General features: G+C 33.6%; 2 protein-coding genes across 2 annotated transcripts; one reads left to right on the forward strand and one right to left on the reverse strand.

The window, feature by feature from the left end:
* Positions 1 to 5,330: 5,330 nt before the first annotated feature.
* Positions 5,331 to 6,961, forward strand: LOC130940601 (transcription repressor OFP14-like). Its single transcript, XM_057868792.1, has one exon. It carries the CDS (start codon positions 5,502 to 5,504, stop codon positions 6,435 to 6,437), a length of 936 nt encoding a protein of 311 aa, XP_057724775.1. The 5' UTR covers positions 5,331 to 5,501; the 3' UTR covers positions 6,438 to 6,961.
* Positions 6,962 to 8,035: 1,074 nt separating this feature from the next.
* On the reverse strand, positions 8,036 to 17,815 carry LOC130940125 (regulator of telomere elongation helicase 1 homolog). The gene is made up of 23 exons (XM_057868175.1): positions 17,639 to 17,815; positions 17,244 to 17,524; positions 16,886 to 17,037; positions 16,562 to 16,643; positions 16,249 to 16,396; positions 15,914 to 16,070; positions 15,362 to 15,645; positions 14,845 to 14,890; positions 14,253 to 14,394; positions 14,013 to 14,167; positions 13,166 to 13,257; positions 12,991 to 13,089; positions 12,706 to 12,774; positions 12,245 to 12,331; positions 12,003 to 12,062; positions 11,809 to 11,924; positions 11,369 to 11,426; positions 11,185 to 11,290; positions 10,729 to 10,802; positions 10,279 to 10,633; positions 10,042 to 10,181; positions 9,167 to 9,312; positions 8,036 to 8,120 (listed from the first exon to the last, which is right to left on the reverse strand). Exons 1-23 carry the CDS (start codon positions 17,738 to 17,740, stop codon positions 8,036 to 8,038), a joined length of 3,036 nt encoding a protein of 1,011 aa, XP_057724158.1. The 5' UTR covers positions 17,741 to 17,815.
* Between the last annotated feature and the right edge of the window lie 1,481 nt (positions 17,816 to 19,296).

Here is a 19,296-nt window from a genome sequence, read left to right on the forward strand (position 1 = left end):
AGTAAAATTTTAAAATTAAATAAAAAAATTAAAAAATATATGTATATAATAATAATAATATTTTTTATTTGAATTATATTATTTTGATAACTTTATTTTTTATAGAACAAAAGATAAAAAAATAGAAAATGAAATAAAAGAAAAAGAGAAAGATAAAGATAAAGATGCAAAGAGGGAGTTTGTTAATTTTGAAAGAAAAATATTATTTTAATTATAATAAAAAAATATCGGACGACACGTTTTAATTTCTCACATTACTAATATAAATTATATATAGCTTGGAAAGGGTAAAGAAAAATAAAAAGGAAGAGAGATAGATAAAAGAATCTAGGAAGGGAGTTTATTAAATTTGAAGAGAAATATTTTCTCTCAATTATAATAAGAGAATGTCATGCGAGACATTTGCTTATTAAATTAGATAATAATATATAAATATATAATAAATAAATTATATATAGAATGAGAAGGGTAGAAAAAAATAGAAAAAAAAAAGAGAGGTAGATAAAAGAATTATAATATATTTTACAAAAAATATATTTTCAATTGGTCAATTATAGTATTTAATGAGTAAATAGTATTACATCTTCAAATAAGAAATAAAAGAAAGTCAATCATTTTTTTGATGAAGGAATTAAAGAAAACTCAGCGAAATTCAAAAGACAACAATTACATCTTCAAATCGCAATTAAGGGATAGCAACTCTACCAGCTTTTTATTTTACTTTTTATTTTACTGAGATCACAAAGTATTGCTAACATTTTATTTTAATTCTTCTTTGATCAATTTGTCAGCCACTTTGCCTCTTTCGAAACAACTTTGAACGCCGCATATGCGGCTCATAAATTTTCAATAATATATTTTCATTAATCACCTGAGTATTACTATGTCTAAAGGTTAGTATTTAAACAATAAAAATTTAAAATTAAATAAAAAACTTAAAAAATATGTATATCATAAAAAACAATAATGAATTAGATCTTCAATCGATTAAAGTTTATATTTGATCCGTGACAGTTTGTTGAGAGCTATGAAATCGTGTTTATTGATTGGATTATTAAAACAATCGATTGAATTTTAGGTTTTCCATCACTCAATCGATTGGACTACAAGTTATCACAAAACAATCGATTGAAAATTGCAAGGCAGCATGGTTTTTGCAAAAATCAATCGATTGATCATATTACCCAATCAAGTGAACGATGACTAAAATGTGAGTTTTTTGAAATTTAATCGATTGCTTATACTACCCAATGGATTGAATGCTTCAAAACAATTTGAGGTTTCAGAATTCAATCGATTGGTTGTGTTACCCAATCAATTGAAGTCATCAAAACAATATGAATTTGTCCAATTCAATCGATTGGTTGTGTTATCCAATCAATTGAAATCTTTTACAATTTTTCTCTATTTCTATGCATTATTTCAACAACAATACCATACAAATTTTATGTCTTGTGAATTATATTTTATTTTATATAATTAATTTATGTAAAAAAATTTCATATCTTTTTATTTGTTTGCATTTTATTTTGTTCTTTTCATTTGTTCAAGATTTGACCTCTCTATTGAATCTTGACTAGGAAAAAAAACACCATGCAATATATATCAATTTTAATAATCTGTTTATATATTGCTAAGACATATATGAAGTATATATATTACAAATTTTTAATCAGTTCTTCCTAGATTAACAATAGAAGCTCCCTTTCCAATCCTTTGTTAGAGCAATATGACTTTTAGACTTATCATTTTCAGTTTTTACAGTTTTCTCAGAGGCACACGATCCGTTATTTTCTCATTGTAAAGCTCTAATAATGTTACTTTCATGTTGTGTTCTGCATTCTGAGCCTCCAAATATATCAAACATCTGTTTTACAGTTCCGGAGATGACACCAGTATCACTCGGTAATTCGCCATTCTATATGATGAAGAACACAGGATAATTGGATTTCAATACAAAAATTTCAAGCAACAAATTTCCTGTAAAAAATAAGAACATTCATTACCAGCCAATAGGGGTGTAATCGGCTCGGTTCGGTTCGGTTTTGGATCGAAAACCAACCGAACCGACCTGATCGGTTCTTCAAAGAGACCAACCGTTCGGTTGGCTGCAGTTTGAGCAACCGAACCGAACCAACGGCGGTTTGGTTTGGTCGGTTTTTTCGGTTTTTTTACACCTACTTATCTAAATTTAAAATGCCATAAAATGAAATTTAAAACCTTCAATAAACTAGAAAAACAAGAGTTTATTACATCCAAATCCAATACAAATTCAACTTAATTAAACATAAAACAAAAACAATTAAAAATGTCTAGCAAAACAACAAGGTTAAAGGGTAAATGTGTAAAAACAAGGTTTCTGAACCAATATTTCGGTTCGGTTTGGTTCGGTTTGGTTTTTACTGAGCCAACCGAAAACCAAACCGAACCGATCGGTTTAATTCGAAAAAAACCAAAAAAATCGATTTTTTCGGTTGTTGTAAATTTCGGTTCGATTTTGCGGTAAAATTTGGTCCGGTTCGGTAACTTACACCCCTACCAGCCAATACATCATTTTAAAAAAGGGTAAGTCAAGAGACATTATAACTACCTAGGCATTGAGTCATTAGTCTGCACCACTCTCTCATGATACATAAAGAGATTGATACACTGTTCTAATGGTGGGATTGAATAATTGGTGATAGATTATTCACCAATTTATAATGTTAATATTAAAGAAAATATAAGATTAGAGTATCTAAATCAAAATAAAGTCTTACAAATTGAATATAGAATTTTAAAGTTAGATAGATGTATAATAAGATAATAATTTATAAAAACGATAAGAAAATTGAAAATGGCGTAGTACACAATTCAATCGATTGGGTAACACAACCAATTGATTGAATTGGGCAAATTCATATTGCTTTGATGACTTCAATCAATTGGGTAACACAACCAATCGATTGAATTGTGAGACCTCAAGTTGCTTTGGAGCATTCAATCGATTGGGTAATATAAGAAATCGATTGAATTTTAAAAAACCAAGATTTTAGTCATTATTCAATCGATTGGGTAATATAACCAATCAATTGATTTTTGCGAAAATCATGCTGCCTTACAATTTTCAATCGATTGAGTTATGGAAAACCTGAAATTCAATCGATTGAGTTATGGAAAACCTGAAATTCAATCGATTGTTTTGATAATCCAATCGATTGATTTTCAAATAAAGATCAAATATAAACTTGTAATTTGAATTTTAAAAAACCAAGATTTTAGTCATTATTCAATCGATTGGGTAATATAACCAATCAATTGATTTTTGCGAAAATCATGCTGCCTTACAATTTTCAATCGATTGAGTTATGGAAAACCTGAAATTCAATCGATTGAGTTATGGAAAACCTGAAATTCAATCGATTGTTTTGATAATCCAATCGATTGATTTTCAAATAAAGATCAAATATAAACTTGTAATCGATTGGAATGGCCAAAAAATTTATTACGATCAATGAAAGATCTAATTCGCTATTGTTTTTTATTTTGATTGTTAATAAACATAATAGATAAATGATAAAATAATAATTTATAAAATAAAAAATAATTTTTATAATTAAATAAAATATATAGGGTTAATTTGTAATTAAAATTATAAAAGAACTATTTAACCGTTGTTAAAAAAATTTAAAAAACATGTTTTATTATAGGACCATTTAATGGTCCAAACATTCTGGGACCATCGAATACGGTGCCCACAAAGTATTGCTAACATTTTATTTTAATTCCTCTTTGACCAATTTGTCAGCCACTCAGTTTGTCTCTCTCGAAACAACTTTGAAGTCAACCTCCCAGCATTGCAGAAGCAGCTCATAAATTTTCAATAATATATCTTCATTAATCATCTGAGTGTTACTATGTCTAAAAAGTTAGTATTTAAAATTTAAACAATAAAAATTTAAAATTAAATAAAAAATTTAAAAAATATGTATATAATAATAATAATAATAATAATAATAATAATAATAATAATAATAATAATAATAATAATAATAATTTTTATTTGAATTATATTATTTTGTTAACTTTATTTTTTTAGAACAAAAAGATAAAAAAAATAGAAAATAAAAGAAAAGAGATAAAAAGTTAAAGATGAAGACTCAGAGAGGGAGTTTGTTAATTTTAAAAATAAAAAATTATTTTAATTATAATAAAAAAATATCGGATGACACATTTTTAATTTCTCACATTACTAATATAAATTATAAATTATACATAGAGTGAAAAGCGTAAAGAGAAATAAAAAAAGGGAGAGAAATAGATGAGAGAATTTAGGGAGTTTATTAAATTTGGAGAGAAATATTTCCTCTCAATTTTAATAAGAAAATATCATGTGAGATATTTGCTTATTGAATTAGATAACAATATATAAATATTTAATAAATTATATATAGAGTGAGAAGGATAGAGAGAAATAGAAAAAAAAAAGAGAAGTAGATAAGAGAATTATAATTTATTTTACAAAAAGTGCATTTTTAATTGGTCAATTATAGTATTTAATGAAAACATAGTATTACATCTTAAAATAAGAAATAAAAAAAAGTTAATTACTTTTTTCCTATTGTCTAAAAGAAATTAAAGAAAACTCGCATAATTCAAAAGATAACCGTTACATTTTCAAACCGCCGTTAAAGTGTAACAATTCTACCAACTTTTTACTTTATAAACCGCCGCGTAATTCAAAAGATAACCGTTACATTTTCAAACCGCCGTTAAAGCCTAGCAACTCTACCAACTTTTCACTTTATAAACCGCCGCATAGTAATTCTACCAGCTCTTCACTTTACCGAGACTACAAAGTATTACTAACATTTTATTTTAATTCCTCTTTAACTAATTTGTCAGCCACTCAATTTGCCTCGAAACAATTTTAAACTCGACATCCGGCGCCGCAATAGTAGTTCATGAATTTTCAATAATATATCTCCATTAATTATTTGAGTGTTACTATGTCTATGAATTAGTATTTAATTTATTAAAAAATTAAAAATTAATATGTATTTTTAAAAATATAAAAATAAATAACTTTTAAATATTTAAAATTTATTATAAAAAAGAAGTTAGAAAAAAAACTAGACGCCAAATAATAAATACTATAAAATTGACAAAATATAATACAGTAGTCAACGAATTCACATCCATTGAACCAAATTATACTTTTCCTTTTTCAATAGGATTCGGCCGAGAGGCATGATCCTCAGCCAAGCTCATGCTTTCTACCAAATTCTTCTCTAACAAAACACACTTATAAATAAATGAGACATAACCCAAGTTTGTCAAACATGATTATATTTTTCCTTAAGAATTATCATAATCAAGGATTATTGCATATTCTTTCTATGCCCATTCATTAGTGTTCTTTTATTTATAACCACACACACTTTCCCTTGCACCACTTCATTCATCCACATTCTCATAACTACAATATACAATACAATAACAAAAGAAAAGAAAGAAGCAAGATGCCGAAGAAGGTTCAGAAAACCCTTCAAGACTACCTTGCTAAGGTTAAAAGCCCTCGCCATTCATCACAAAACCAGTCACAGAAACCGTTTAACTCGTTTTCATTTTTCTCATCCAAAAACTGGATCATCGCAGCATGCAAGCACCCAAGGACACCTTCTTTTGCCTTTGATGATTCTCACGGTGGTGGTCGCGGCGGCAACAACAGCAACAACCACAAAGACGATGCGGCCACCCTAGCCGACGTTGATCGCTTCCTCTACGAGAATTTCAAGTCTCTGTATTTCAGAGAAGGTGAAGAAAGCGAAGACTACAACACCAGCAACAAAAGAGTAGACTCATCGGGACAGATCCAACACGATCAAGGTGCAAAACTAATACCGATGTTCGATTCATTGAGGTTGGCGGAAACACCACGCGACCTCGGTGGATCGAACAGATTCTTCGTGAAAACTGGTTTGTCGGGATCACTGTTCCTGGACGATGGTTTAACACGAAGTGGTGATGATCATCACTATGCAGGATCGAGCTCAAACTCGACTGTAACGAACACCGATTCATCTTCGAATGATGAGAATCATCATGAGAATGAGAAGCTCCCTGAGAATTGCATCGCTCTGTTGAGAAGCAGTTCGAGCCCGTACGAGGATTTTCGGCGCTCCATGCAGGACGTGGTGGAAGCGAGGTTCAAAAGCCATGGAAAGGTAATTGATTGGGAGTTCATGGAGGAGCTATTGCTTTCTTACCTTAGACTAAACGAGAAGAAGTCGCACAAGTTCATACTCAATGCCTTCGTGGATGTCACCGCTGCCATGCGTCCGAATTCTGAAATGACGGATCCCCATCCCCGGAGCGTTCGAACTGTTAGGTTTGGTAGCGGAGTAACCAAGAAGACCAAAGAATTTAACTTAGAATTTGGGTCCTCTAATTCATGATTTTTCTTAAAGTGAAAATTCACTTGCAGCTATAGTAGTTGCTAGTCGAAAATCTTTAGATGATTTGACATTATTTGACATAAATACAGCTGCAAGTGAATTGTCACAATTTTCATCATCACGTTTTAAGAAAACGTGGATGAGTGATGAGTTTCAAGTTTAGTATTTTTCCTGTTTAATTCCTCCTTAGGAATCGCATGCTGTAAGCAATAATACCATGTGATTTTGAGTGGTCCGGAAGAAAAATGATCACTCTCCTCATAACTTTGTGATTTAACTCTGAAGTATTTTTCGGTAAGACATCACTGTTATTGATGGTGAAATTGCCTATATCATGGTCCCCTTGCATTACAATCGAACACTATTCTTTCTTGGAGAAGATAACGTTGTTCCGGACGCTACTTAGTATCGTATTAACAATAGGAAATAAGGTACAGATACACATGAAGCGATAGTGAAAGAATTCTACTTTGTAATCCTAAAACACAAAATTCTATAGTTTCTTATTGAAAACTGTGCTTTAAAAATAAACCAATTCATTTATTCTGTAGTTTGAACTGGAATTTTCATATATAAAAATGATAAACTTGTCAAGATTAAAGCCAGGGTGAACCTCTATCCCACAAACAAAAAAAGCGGAGTATTTCACATTTTTGTTTTGCCTTAGTTATATACTTATAACATATATGCATAAGGAAAGAAAAAAGTAACATCCTTTGTTTTAGTCTGTTTATTGTTTAAGACTAAACCTTAATATATTTGGATTTTTCCCCCAACGGTGCCTCCTACACCCTCCAAATTGGGGCACAGAATCTCACGTGTCAAATGGTGGAAAGCAATCCCATGAAGCCTTCTACACCCTCCAAATTGAAGGACCAGTGATCTCACAAGCAAATTGGTGGGAAAATATTCGGACGGTGCCTCCATCCTCCAAATAGGGGAAAACAATCTTCCATTCACTCCCATAGTTGCAATTGCACCAAGGCCCAAGCATATCCTCAGTTCTCCTTAGATTACGAATTAGTACAATGGTAAGAAGGACTTCACAACCCGTTTGTGAATTGTGACTTAGAGGTAAAAGCATGACAACCTACTTATGGGATAATTCGTTTTCACTTTTCAGAACTGCCTTCAAAAAAATACCAAATTGATAATAAACAACGAATTGAATCTGAAAACAGATAAACGCATATTGGAAATGCAAACTAAAACTTAAAAATGCTGACAAAACAACATATAATATTTTTTGGTTGCTTAATAACATACAATCTATATTAATTTCAATGTAGCTTCATGCATTAAGATTAAGAGTTCGGACATAAATTAGGTCCATCGAACACTGACCAAAAACAACTATAAAAACGCACTGCATTTCCTTTTGGGGGTATAACAAATGCTTCATAGAATAGGCTGCTATGGGAGTGAGAATGTGAGATGCATGTTTGTTCTCAAATAATTGATATAATAATGAAAATATCATCATATCCAGGTGAACAGAGGATTTATTTCGAGAGGTTGGATTACATACAGGCCTTAAAAATAAAATAACTAAACATTTTAATAAATATCAACAACCAATTCCTGATTCAAATGCCTGATCACGGTGTTAGATACAACGGCCCGTTTGGTTCATGTCTATGTCCACCAGATGGATACGGTAGTACGTAGTACACCGTTTGTTTACTGAGACACAATTTTAATAGACACGGTTACCCATAAATACACATAAAGAACATGTATTTAGTGTATTTCTTTCAATCTGTGACACTAAGACACAATCCATGACACAATTTTCCAATTCTATCCCTGATTATTTTTTAAAATTCCAATCTTGTCCTTTACCCTAACCCTCCTAACTCCCCCTCTCCTCCCTTTGTCAGTTCCATCGACTTTCCTACCTCCATTCTACCACTTCCTTCTCCTTCCACCATTGCTGCTGCCGCCACTACCGGCGTTGCCACTGCCTCCCTCCTTTGTTCGCCTCTCTTCTGCCTTCTCTCTCTCTCTCCCCTTTGCCCCTGCCCCAGCCCCGCCTCCCTGTCAACGTTGTTGTTGTGTCCTTGACTGCCTCTCTTTCTCCTTCGCTTGCGCGCGCCGACGCCTCCCTCACCTCGCCTCCAGATCTGTATTCGTCGCTGCCCTCTTCACCCGTCGTCCACTACGTCGCCCTCCACCATCAACGTCATCATTCCCGTCGTCATTTTGCCGCTACCCTCTTTGCTTGTCATCCACAACCTCAACAAACCCTCACCCTCCCTCTCAGATCTGTTTTTGTTAGATTTGTTTCTATTTATTTTTTTAATTATTCCATTTTTTCTTTTAATTTGAATTTTGTAACTGATATTTAATTAGAGTAGTTAATTTTAATTAGAGATAAAATTGAAAATTAGTAATGACGATAGTGGTGGCAATGGAAATTAGAGGTGGTGGTGGTAGTGGTGTTGAGGTTGTTTTGGTTTGGGGTAAAATTGACTTTGGAATTAAATAGATGTGTCTTGTGCATTATCATCAAACATGTTATAAAATTTATGTATCTGTGTTCATATCTATGTGTCTTTGTGTCTATGTCTCTATTTTTTTGAGACACTAACCAACCTTAATGCTCATATACTACAAGGATGTTATAGTAGTAAAGAAAACAAGCATTGGCTACTGACAAATGGTAACAACTAACAAGGACAGCTTCAATGGAGGAAAGACCGGTTTTACTATTATACTTTCCCTCATACCTTTTAAGTAGAGGTAGTCTCTCGGGTCCTGAGAACAGTCTACAAATGCACTGCAAAACTTCACCGATCTTCATTGCTTTGGTCTTTAGTGCCTTCATATAACCCACAAAGTCTATATATTCTGAAGCACTGAGCTTCTCTCGAACCTGTAGGCCATATGATTAAAACAAAGTATCTTACTCCAAACTTAGCATCACAAGTAACGAACGGAAAATTATTGCCATGTTAACAACCACATTAACAATACCAGAGGGGTTGAGGCTAACAAAAGGTATTTCTGCTTCTAAATGAAAATGCATCATTTGGGGGATACGGATTCATTTGGAATATAAGCATTTAAAAGAACCACATCCAAATAACCTGAAACTTATAGTTAGTGAATCCAAGTAAACTTGATATGTACATCAATCTCAGCTTAGCAAAGACACTAGACTCAATACTTCGGAAATATTCTCACCTACAAGGATAAGCAAAACTAGGTAAAATACAGAATAAACCTGCATTCCAAGCAGTAACATTTGACATCACCTACAAAGGGCTTCATTTATGCCAGGTTATGTTGCAAAATGTTTAGTGATTTTTCTCTAGACTGTATCGATTTATAGCACAGGACAGAGTCAATAGTAAAGGAAGCCAGTGACGGGCAGCCAAAAGTCTTCCCACCAGTGTAAGAGGGACAGTGTTACAGTCCAATGAAGAAGCATGTCAGTGACATTAGAAAAATTAAAGTACACTCAACAGAATGCAGAATACCAAAATAGAGGGAAAGCAAGAGGCAAAATAAATACTTCAGACAGGAAAGCAACACAAAGATGGTGAGATCCAACATCTCATGCATGTAGGCAGATCAAAGTATCACATATAATGAATACCACCTGAGCAAGGAATGCTGATCCTTGGGTTTCATTACTAGCAGAAAGTGCAGAATCACCAGGAAGATCACCTCTTTGACTATCGATCTCCAGACTTCTCTTTTGGAAGGTCCCTTCATCCTTACATTGCAATTCTCCGCTACCTTGACCATTTTGACAATGCATTATAAATCTACTGATATTTCTATGATTCACAAAATTAGAAATAGGAATGAGCCAATTGATTGAAAGAATTTATACCACATGAAGGCTCGTGAGAATCTCTAAAATGTTGCTGCAGGTTGTACTCTCCTGTTATAAATCTACGTTTCTTGACTGAACAAGGTGCTATCAGCGTATCCTTTGATTTTTCACCCAGTTGACGAGTATCGGTCAAATCAACCAATTCATGTTCTTGTGGTATCACAGTCTTCTTTCCAAGAAAAACTCTGCCACATTTATCTCTTGAACTCACACAATCTACAATGTTGCAATCATCAGACGCCAGAGATGATCGATTAGCAGGCATAATTTTTCCAAGGAATGAAGTACTGCCTTTTCTAGTACCAAGTAAAGATGAAGCTTTTGAAGAAAAACTTTCAGCCACTGGTGTAGCCTGCATGTACAAATACAACGATTAACAAGCCATAAAGCCGTAGTAGCTCTATATGATTTACAAAATAAGAATCATTACAACACTCAAGGAGTTACCACAGGTGAGAGAAGTTTTTCGACATTAAATTTATCATCATAGGGATCAGCTGATGTAATTTCTCCCACATTTCCTGTGTGAAGAAGCAGAATCTGTCTCAATGATATTTTTAGTAGAAAAATAAGAATATAAAAAAGTTGTTCTCTGCAAGACATCAAATTCATATATACAGACATGGAAGATCAAAAGAAAAATTCAGTACAGTTCTAGTATAGATTCACTAAAGCAATTCACTTGCATGTTGCCCCAAAAATATTACCTGAAATATATAATATCAAAATATATTTGCATATCATACAAAATCCTTTGCTCTATGTTTTTCACATCTACCTATCTAAAACCCACTATCTTTTAAATACATTTTAGTATAACAGTCAAAAACTGAGGTAGGAAGTAGGGACCACAAGTTGACACAAAAAACAAAACAAAAAGATGTAGAACTGGAGGACACTGACCCCCATCATCAACCTCTAATAATGATAGCTTTGTAGGTCCGCGGATTGTTACATCTCGAAAAAACCGGGTTAGTGTATAAACAACTTCTCCAAATCTTGAGAAACACTGCAAGATTAACAAACCAATCAGTAGTTCAGTACATTAAAAGAATTTCAAAAAGACAACTCTGGTGCAGAATATCACCTTGATGTGAGGTTGTATCCATCGGGAGACTTGGGACTGACGATGTGGATGTGCAAACCTGTAAACCACTTCAGGATTAAGAATAAACCTAATAAAAAACTGGCATGGGACAAAGCCCAAATTAATAATTACAAAGGTATCATAACATTCCTTGAGAGTTGAGACATAATAAAGAAAATACAAACGCGTATCTTGATACATGTATTAACTGGCTTAGATTTGTGTCTGTGTTGCAGTAAATTTAGATAAAACAATCTAAGTAGATCATATCATATTATTATGACAATATCAACTCCAATTTACATTAATACTTCAGTCATTGTATGAAGTGAGATGCTGGAGAGAGAGAGAGCATTGTTTCAGGAAGCATATAAAGAACTTTGCTACTTGCTTCCATGATATGTATTTTACAGTAGATCAAAACAACTAAGGGTTAAAACCTTTCATCACAGAAAATAATTGCTCCATAGTCATGTCGATGGCGAATGACACGTCCAACAGCTTGGTTCACAGCTCGGGAGGCTTGTTGGTTATACCACTCATCTCCAGTTAAAACCTGTTTATGCACCACATAAAATAAGTACATATGTCATGTGTAAGTTCTCAACATTTGGGTCAAGTAAACAAACATAACCTTGACTAATTCTCCACGTGGATGAGATTGTTGATCCAAGTATTCACGTTTTAGACGAACCTGTTTTAGCGAGTTAACCCAAATGAGTGCAATTTGTTAATAAACACATACATACAGAAACAATTATTTAGTATTAGAATGTTCAATGGCTGCAATTAGATCCACATGTTCAAGCCAAACTAATTCTCAAATATCAGAGGACTGAAAAAAGAAAATGGAAAAAGAAAAGAAGATTATCAAACCTTAGGATCAGTATATGTAGCATATGGCAAACCAGTAATTACCACAGCTCTTCCAGCATGATCCGCAAAATCTAATCCTTCACTTACCTATTTAGATGGAGAAAAAAAGTTTATTTGCAATGTATTGGCACAAGTGAACTTCAGATGCATCCAAGTGAGAAAATAAGCTATTGGTTGCTTTGCAGTACAATCTCTGGTATAATGCTTATTTAGTTCTTTTATAAATCTTTCTATCTGAATTACATATGACTAAATATTTGAAATATTTTATTGTCTACATGTTATTGCATCCTAGAATTTTAAAAAATATTGCCATCCCCCCTCTCATCAAGTCACCATATGGCTATACGCATGTATCATATTAGTACAAGTATGCATACCCATCTGTGTAACATACTACATATGATGCATATGAGAACACAATGGTAAGTTGTTTATCAACAACTGTAATCAAGCCATACCTTACCACGACAAACAGCAAAGAAAACTGCTCCAGATGTGGAGGTGTCTTTCAACTTAGATATGTAATCCTGTTTTTTTTTTTCAAAAAAAAAAAAAAAAAGAAGAAAAAGAAAAAAGAAACACCACAATACAGGTCCACTTTAGGATATAAAACATCCAAATGATAATTATGAAAGAATGTTGTTTTAACCATGCTACATATCAAGAATTGATTAAGCCTAATTCATATTGCTCTGCTGAATATACAACTAACTGACGTGACATGACATAAACAATAATTTTACCTTGATTGATGAGGGAAATAATGAAGATTCCCTAGGTTCTATAACTGGTTTTTTGTGTTTGCAAATTCTCTCCCATATGGACGTTGAAGTTTCATTACTCTGAAAAAAAAAATGCACCATGAGCCAAGAGCAAATAGATTCGGCCCTTCATTAGGTTTGTGGTTTGGATTCTTACCAAGCTTTTCCAGCACCCAATGCATTGGTCCAGAAGGTAGTAAGAGGGGAAGAATACAAGAAGTCCATCAGGAACAATTCGGGCCAAATTTACTGCAATACAACATGAAAATGAATTTGTAGGCAGTCATTAGCTATCCCCAGTTTTTCTTTTCCCCATTCTGTCAGGTTCCTGGCTTTCTATTATAGTGTAAATGCATAGAATTTTCTTTAGTTTTAATGAAATCATATCATAGCACATATAAAATCATGCAAATAAATAAATAAATATATACAATAGTAACTTTTGGTGTCTGAATTAAGTTTTCTCCCTTACATTTCAGCATCCTATCATAAGTTCTTGATGTGGTTATGCAATATCATAATCAAACCTAAATAGTTGTCTGCCTTAAACAATGCCACATCTCATGTCCTTCTCCAAATTAATTACTAGATAAGAACACAAATTATCAAATCATATGGCAGCTTAACTCTATCTTGTCCCAAACTCAGGTGATTAAGATCAATTATATAAATCCATAGCCAAAATCAATATAAACTATACCTCATAGTCATACCTTTCCAAGAATGATTCGTGTACAACTAAAAACTATCAAAATTCCCAAATTACAACATGCACAACAATAATATGTTTGACTAGCATAAAACTGTCAATCTTAAGAACTCCAAAGTCAGAAATACACCCAAGACATAAAAGCATCCATCACAGGAATACACTGCTCAGTGCTCACACCATAAATGAGATTTCAAAAAGTGCAATTTTGATTCCTTTGGGTAGATATGCAGTTTTCAGGTATAAAGAAATAAAACTTCTCCAAACGCTGTATATACATAAGAGTGTCACATACCAATTGCATTTCCAAGTTCCTGCCTGTACTCTTGAGAATCGCGAGTGCGGTAGGAGGAGTTAAAAGTACGTCCTGAAGGACCAACTGGTACAACTCCAGCCCATATCTGATTTGGGGTTATTACATGTGGATTTTCCAGCTGAATGGGGAAATCTCTGAGATGACCAGAATCAACTCCAGTAGTTAATGACAACAAACATATTGTCAGATGAAACATAACCAGCAAGAAAAGGAACTTACAGTTTCAGTTCCTGAGCAAAAGAATCCATGGGGGATAATGTCCCTGATGTCAATATAATAGACCTGACTCCCAACTTATGAAATTCTTCCATGGCTATTCCAGGATTAAAACACCACCAGCTGAGTGTCCTTGACACATTTCCTGCAGCATCAGAATATCAAGATATAACAACTGATAATGAAAAGATGTTTAAAATTCTAATACTATAAAAATCTGTAGAAAACAAGTCAGAATGTCTGTAGAACGAAGTTTGAAAGCAGTGAAAGCTCTATATTCTAGTGGAAACACAGCCACCTATCACATCTGTCAGGTGTATTATATATTAAAAAAGATCCAAGTTAAACTTACACATGCTTATTCCTGTTGAGAGACCACCCAGAAAATATGTGTCTCAAATGCTTCAACATGACATATTATATAAAACTTCTAAACTTATTTTAAATGCATCAAAATTGTAAAATAGATTGGCTGAGAAATTTGATGGGTAGAGCAAAACAAATGGAAAGCTAGTTAAGTGAAAAATATTGAGACCATTTCAGCTCCACTTAAACATAAATGTCACCCAACCTATTATAATAAGTTGAGAAGTACCTTTAGATCCACTGGCAGTCCTAGCTTCGTACTCCCGCACATGAACCTTTTATGTAAGAAATAAAGCTTAAATGGTTAGATATCATAGTACAAGGGAAGTAAAAATATACAAAGCAAGACCAAGAAATACTATAGAGAAACAAGACAACCAAAACCATCACATGAAATATGAAAAACTAAGGGAGTGCTCACAAGTTGCGATGGGAAGGAAAGGGAAGGCTTAAGATTTTAAAACCCCCTCTTGTTCAAGAGTTTAAAACAGGTAAGGAATAGGGGTTTGGAGGGCTTATCATATATTTCTACAAATTTAAAATGAAACAACCCCCTCTCCCCCCCTCCCCCAAAAAAAAAATTTGGGGGGAACTTGAAAATTGGGGGGGAGGGGGGGAGGTTTGGACTTTGGAGGGCTAACAAAAACCCCAAACCCTTTCCCTCCGAATAATAAAACTCGTTCATGGAGTTAACCCTCCAAAATTCCCCAAAACCAAACACGTAAGCACACCCTAAGAGAACTTACTCGATAGTATGTAGCATGAGTAGTTCTTCCACCCTTGAAAACAATGTCAAGAATTTCACCAATGCTATCCAACCTGCAGATGGTACCAGTTGATTTCTGCTGGTTATCCTCCTCAATAAGGGTTGAAGCAGCTGCAATTATCGCGGAAAGCTTTTTAAAAGTCTTGGAAGTGATGTTAAGATCAGCTAGCAGTTCATATATATAAGGCCCAGGTTTGGTGTATCCCAACTCCTTTGATTCAATAGGCACCTGAGCAATCCGCTTTTCAAGTTTTAGAAGAAGTGCTGAAAGAATGAAAACATCATCCTGTACCTTAGAAGCCAAAAAATATACAGCAAACAATTCTCAAAGCATCTTGAGCAGAAAATTTAAAAAAAAAAAAACGCAACGTGAAGACAGTTAGCTGCCCACCAGAAAATCAAGTAAACATAAAATAAACAAACTTTAGCATATATAACTTTTTCTCAATAGGCTGCCAAAATAAGTTAAAGCATGCATCATGACATTGTGTAGAGAAATTGGAACTGGAACTTTTGCAACTATACAACACACCTCTAAGGATCGCAAAATCATCTGGATTCTGTGACTTATCATTTGATTTTTCTCTTCTTTCTATTGAAAGGTCAACACATTTTTGAGCCTCAGAAATGCAAGCCGTTAGAAGCCACGAAGGCAAATCAAAGGAGGCTGCATCAGCACATATGCCTTCCTGCACAAAGATAACTGTTGGTAAATAAAAACAAGCAAACTTGAATAGCATGAACAAGCTTCAATAATACGTTGACAGGATAGCAATAAGGCAAATACTAAACATATATTACAGTTTGACAATTAATAGTTCCACACAGAAGATCATATTCCTCAATCACAAATTTGTAACATCTTACAAGGTTGTGAGCTTCATCAAATATGAGTATACTATTGCTCCATGAAAGTTGCAGAGATTTTCTATATGCATGATCAATAAGATAGTTGTATGGAGCAAATACTATATCCACAGACTTATGGAGCTCCTTTGATAAATAATAAGGACACCTGAGAAAAGCAGACAGGAATTTTAAAATATAAGTCCAAACAATCAACAATTTAATTGGGATTAAAAAAGGACAAAAAGAATACAGATGAGTAAAGAGCCAATAGTAAATAAGGTTTTCTTATAAAAGAGTTATAAAAAGAAACAGCATAGCTAAGAAAACCTACGGCCCAAAACTCTTGCCAATATTGACCAAATCCTCAATATCTACAGGTTCTTCTCCAAGATGAGGATTGCTCTTCAAGTAATCTGCAATAGAATTTCAGGAACACTCTCAAGCTAGTCTAAGTCAATATGATAACTCTTCAAAGCTCTTAAAAAATTGGCAATAAGTTGATTTAGCATTTATATATGACAGGTAAAGGACATCGATCCACTTATATGAAAGAAATGCAGCGCATTAACTCCAGAAATGCATAACACTATACGGTGGTCATACATAAAATTTTAACTGTCTAGACAGTATCCATGGGAGTTGCTTAAAAGGTTACCAGCAACTTGAGGTAAATGATTGCATCGTTGCTTCCCTCTACGCTTTTGGCAGAGTGCTCGACAAGCATTTGTTTGTGTTTTCCCGTGAAGTGACTTCACTTTATCATGAATGCAAAGCTGCTCCCTAGATCCTAATACTATCATCTTAGGCCTGCATATGAACAACGACTACCAGTTAAGCTTATGCCTAGGCCTAGCACACTTATATCACCACAAAAACTATACATGACATTATCCGAATTAGAATCACATTGAACGGTACATTACCAGAAAATTTATGAATCATTAATTTTCAGAAACTTCACTTGAAAAAGCAAAAAGTAAGAAAATAAAAGATGTTGCAAGGTATAAATTTACCTGTAAGACGATCGTTTCAGCTCTTGAATCACCTGACGGATCTGGCTGTGAGTGCGCGAAGTATATACTATTGTAGGTAAACCTGAGGACTCAGATTGCGAGGGCGGGGACGATGGCAGGGACGAATGCGAAATCTCGGTTTTATCCTCGGACTTATCACTGGCGTTCATGCTCAAACCAAATCTGAAATTTCCGAAACTCCTGCGCCACGCCAAGGTAGCACAGAGAAGACACAACGTTTTACCAGTTCCTGTGGGACTCTCCAACAGTGCATTGCAGTTCTGCCATGCCACAGTAACACAAGCACACAAAAAATCAAAATCCACAGCACAATAATGAATCATCAACCGTGAAGTGGAAAAGAGAATCGAATAATCGAAAAATGCGTGGTTTACCTCCTGAAGGGATTGGATGACTTTGTCCATGTAAACGATCTGCGAATCGTAGGCTTCGTACGGGAAATCGACGTCGATTCCCCTGATCTTGTACGTTGGCATTTTCTTCGATTCTTTTCGTCTTCAACCCCGCAACAATGGCTTCTCAGCAAGCTTGTTTCAAGTTTTAACTTGAATGAACCCTAAGGTCAGTTGGCGCTAGCTACCGAGTCAAGTAGTCAGTCGTAGAGGGTGATCATTTTCCCGCCATTTCATCGGATATTTGTCATGCGACGTCGTATTATTGTCCGCGTCATTTATTCTTTTATGATTAAAATTTACAACACAAAATTTAATCCCCGTGGCAAATGAGAGAAAAAAAATTTCTCTAAAATAACGAAATTATTAAAACAAGAAAAATAACGATTTGATTATCATTAAATTTATAACATTAATATCATATGAGTTTTATAGTCTTAATTTAAAGTACTCTGACTTTCATTTTTTATTTTATTAATTTTTTTACTGTCAAAAAATTTATTTAAATAAAATACTATTCTTGATCTCTTTCACTTTTGTGCACAAATTAAATATTAACTGAATCGTACCAAATAATCATAATAAAGATATTTAAATCCCATCAGATCTCAATTTCAGTTATGTTTCAAGTTTGAATTTAAAAAAATTTACTACTATATATATTTTTTAATAAATTCGAGTCATACTTTATTTTAGTTTAATTTACAATCCAAGTCATATGACTATTTGAAAAAAATATATTTTAACAAAATTTGCTGACTTCTAAGATATGGATAATTATATTAACGGGAATGCTACACATCCATCTAACCATGTAACTAAGTTGGTCCAACACAAAAAAAATTCAATACCATTAAATGAAATGTAAAATACACGCGCCCAATATACACGAAATTGCCCAACACTTCTTCTCTCGTGCTTCTTCTTTTTCTTCTTTTTCTTATTCTTCTTTTTCTTCTTTTCACGCTCGTTTACGCACGGAGCGTCTTCTTCTTCGCCTTCTTCTTCGCGTTCCTCATTCTCTTCCATTTTTCGCGTTCCTTCTTCTTCACGTGTTTTCTCCTTATCGTCATTCTTTTGTTGTTGTTGCTGCTGTATTTTTTTGTCTTTTCCTCATTCTCTCTGGTGAAGAAGCAGTAGAATGTAAGGAAAAAGAGTTTTGAATAGTGCATAATGAACCGAACACAATATTCATGGTGAACCGAACACAATACTCATGGTGAACCGAACACAGTATTCATAGTGAACCGAAATCTTAGTTCTGGTGAACCGAAAACAATATAATTGTATAGTGTGAACGGAACATAATCCATTATATAAAATCAAATTCAAACAGCTTTCTACAGAATGACCGAACATAGTACTCATGGTGAACCGAACACAGTACTCATGGTGAACCGAAAACAATATAATTGTATAGTACTGAGTGAACGAAACATAATCCATTATATAAAATCAAATTCAAATAACTCTGCCTACAATTTACATATTATCAATTCGATTCAATCCAATTCAATTCAGTACACCTCTGTCCATTTAATTCAATTCAAATTAGCAATTGCATTCCATTCAATTCGATTCAAAATCGAATAATCCAAACTTTGTCAGTTTGATTCGTTTCATAAGAGTAATCCAAATTG

The sequence above is a fragment of the Arachis stenosperma genome, chromosome 7 (assembly GCF_014773155.1).
Source record: "Arachis stenosperma cultivar V10309 chromosome 7, arast.V10309.gnm1.PFL2, whole genome shotgun sequence".
NCBI classification, from domain to species: domain Eukaryota; kingdom Viridiplantae; phylum Streptophyta; class Magnoliopsida; order Fabales; family Fabaceae; genus Arachis; species Arachis stenosperma.

What these genes read in the sequence shown, in the direction of transcription:
- LOC130940601 (XM_057868792.1), top strand. Translation starts at nt 5,502, where the DNA reads ATGCCGAAGAAGGTTCAGAAAACCCTTCAAGACTACCTTGCTAAGGTT.
- LOC130940125 (XM_057868175.1), bottom strand. Translation starts at nt 17,740, where the DNA reads ATGCCAACGTACAAGATCAGGGGAATCGACGTCGATTTCCCGTACGAA. An exon ending in CTCATGCTACATACTATCGA is followed by an intron (nt 14,891 to 15,361) that starts GTAAGTTCTCTT and finishes CTTACATAAAAG; the next exon opens with GTTCATGTGCGGGAGTACGA. An exon ending in GGATACAACCTCACATCAAG is followed by an intron (nt 11,291 to 11,368) that starts GTGATATTCTGC and finishes TTAATCTTGCAG; the next exon opens with TGTTTCTCAAGATTTGGAGA.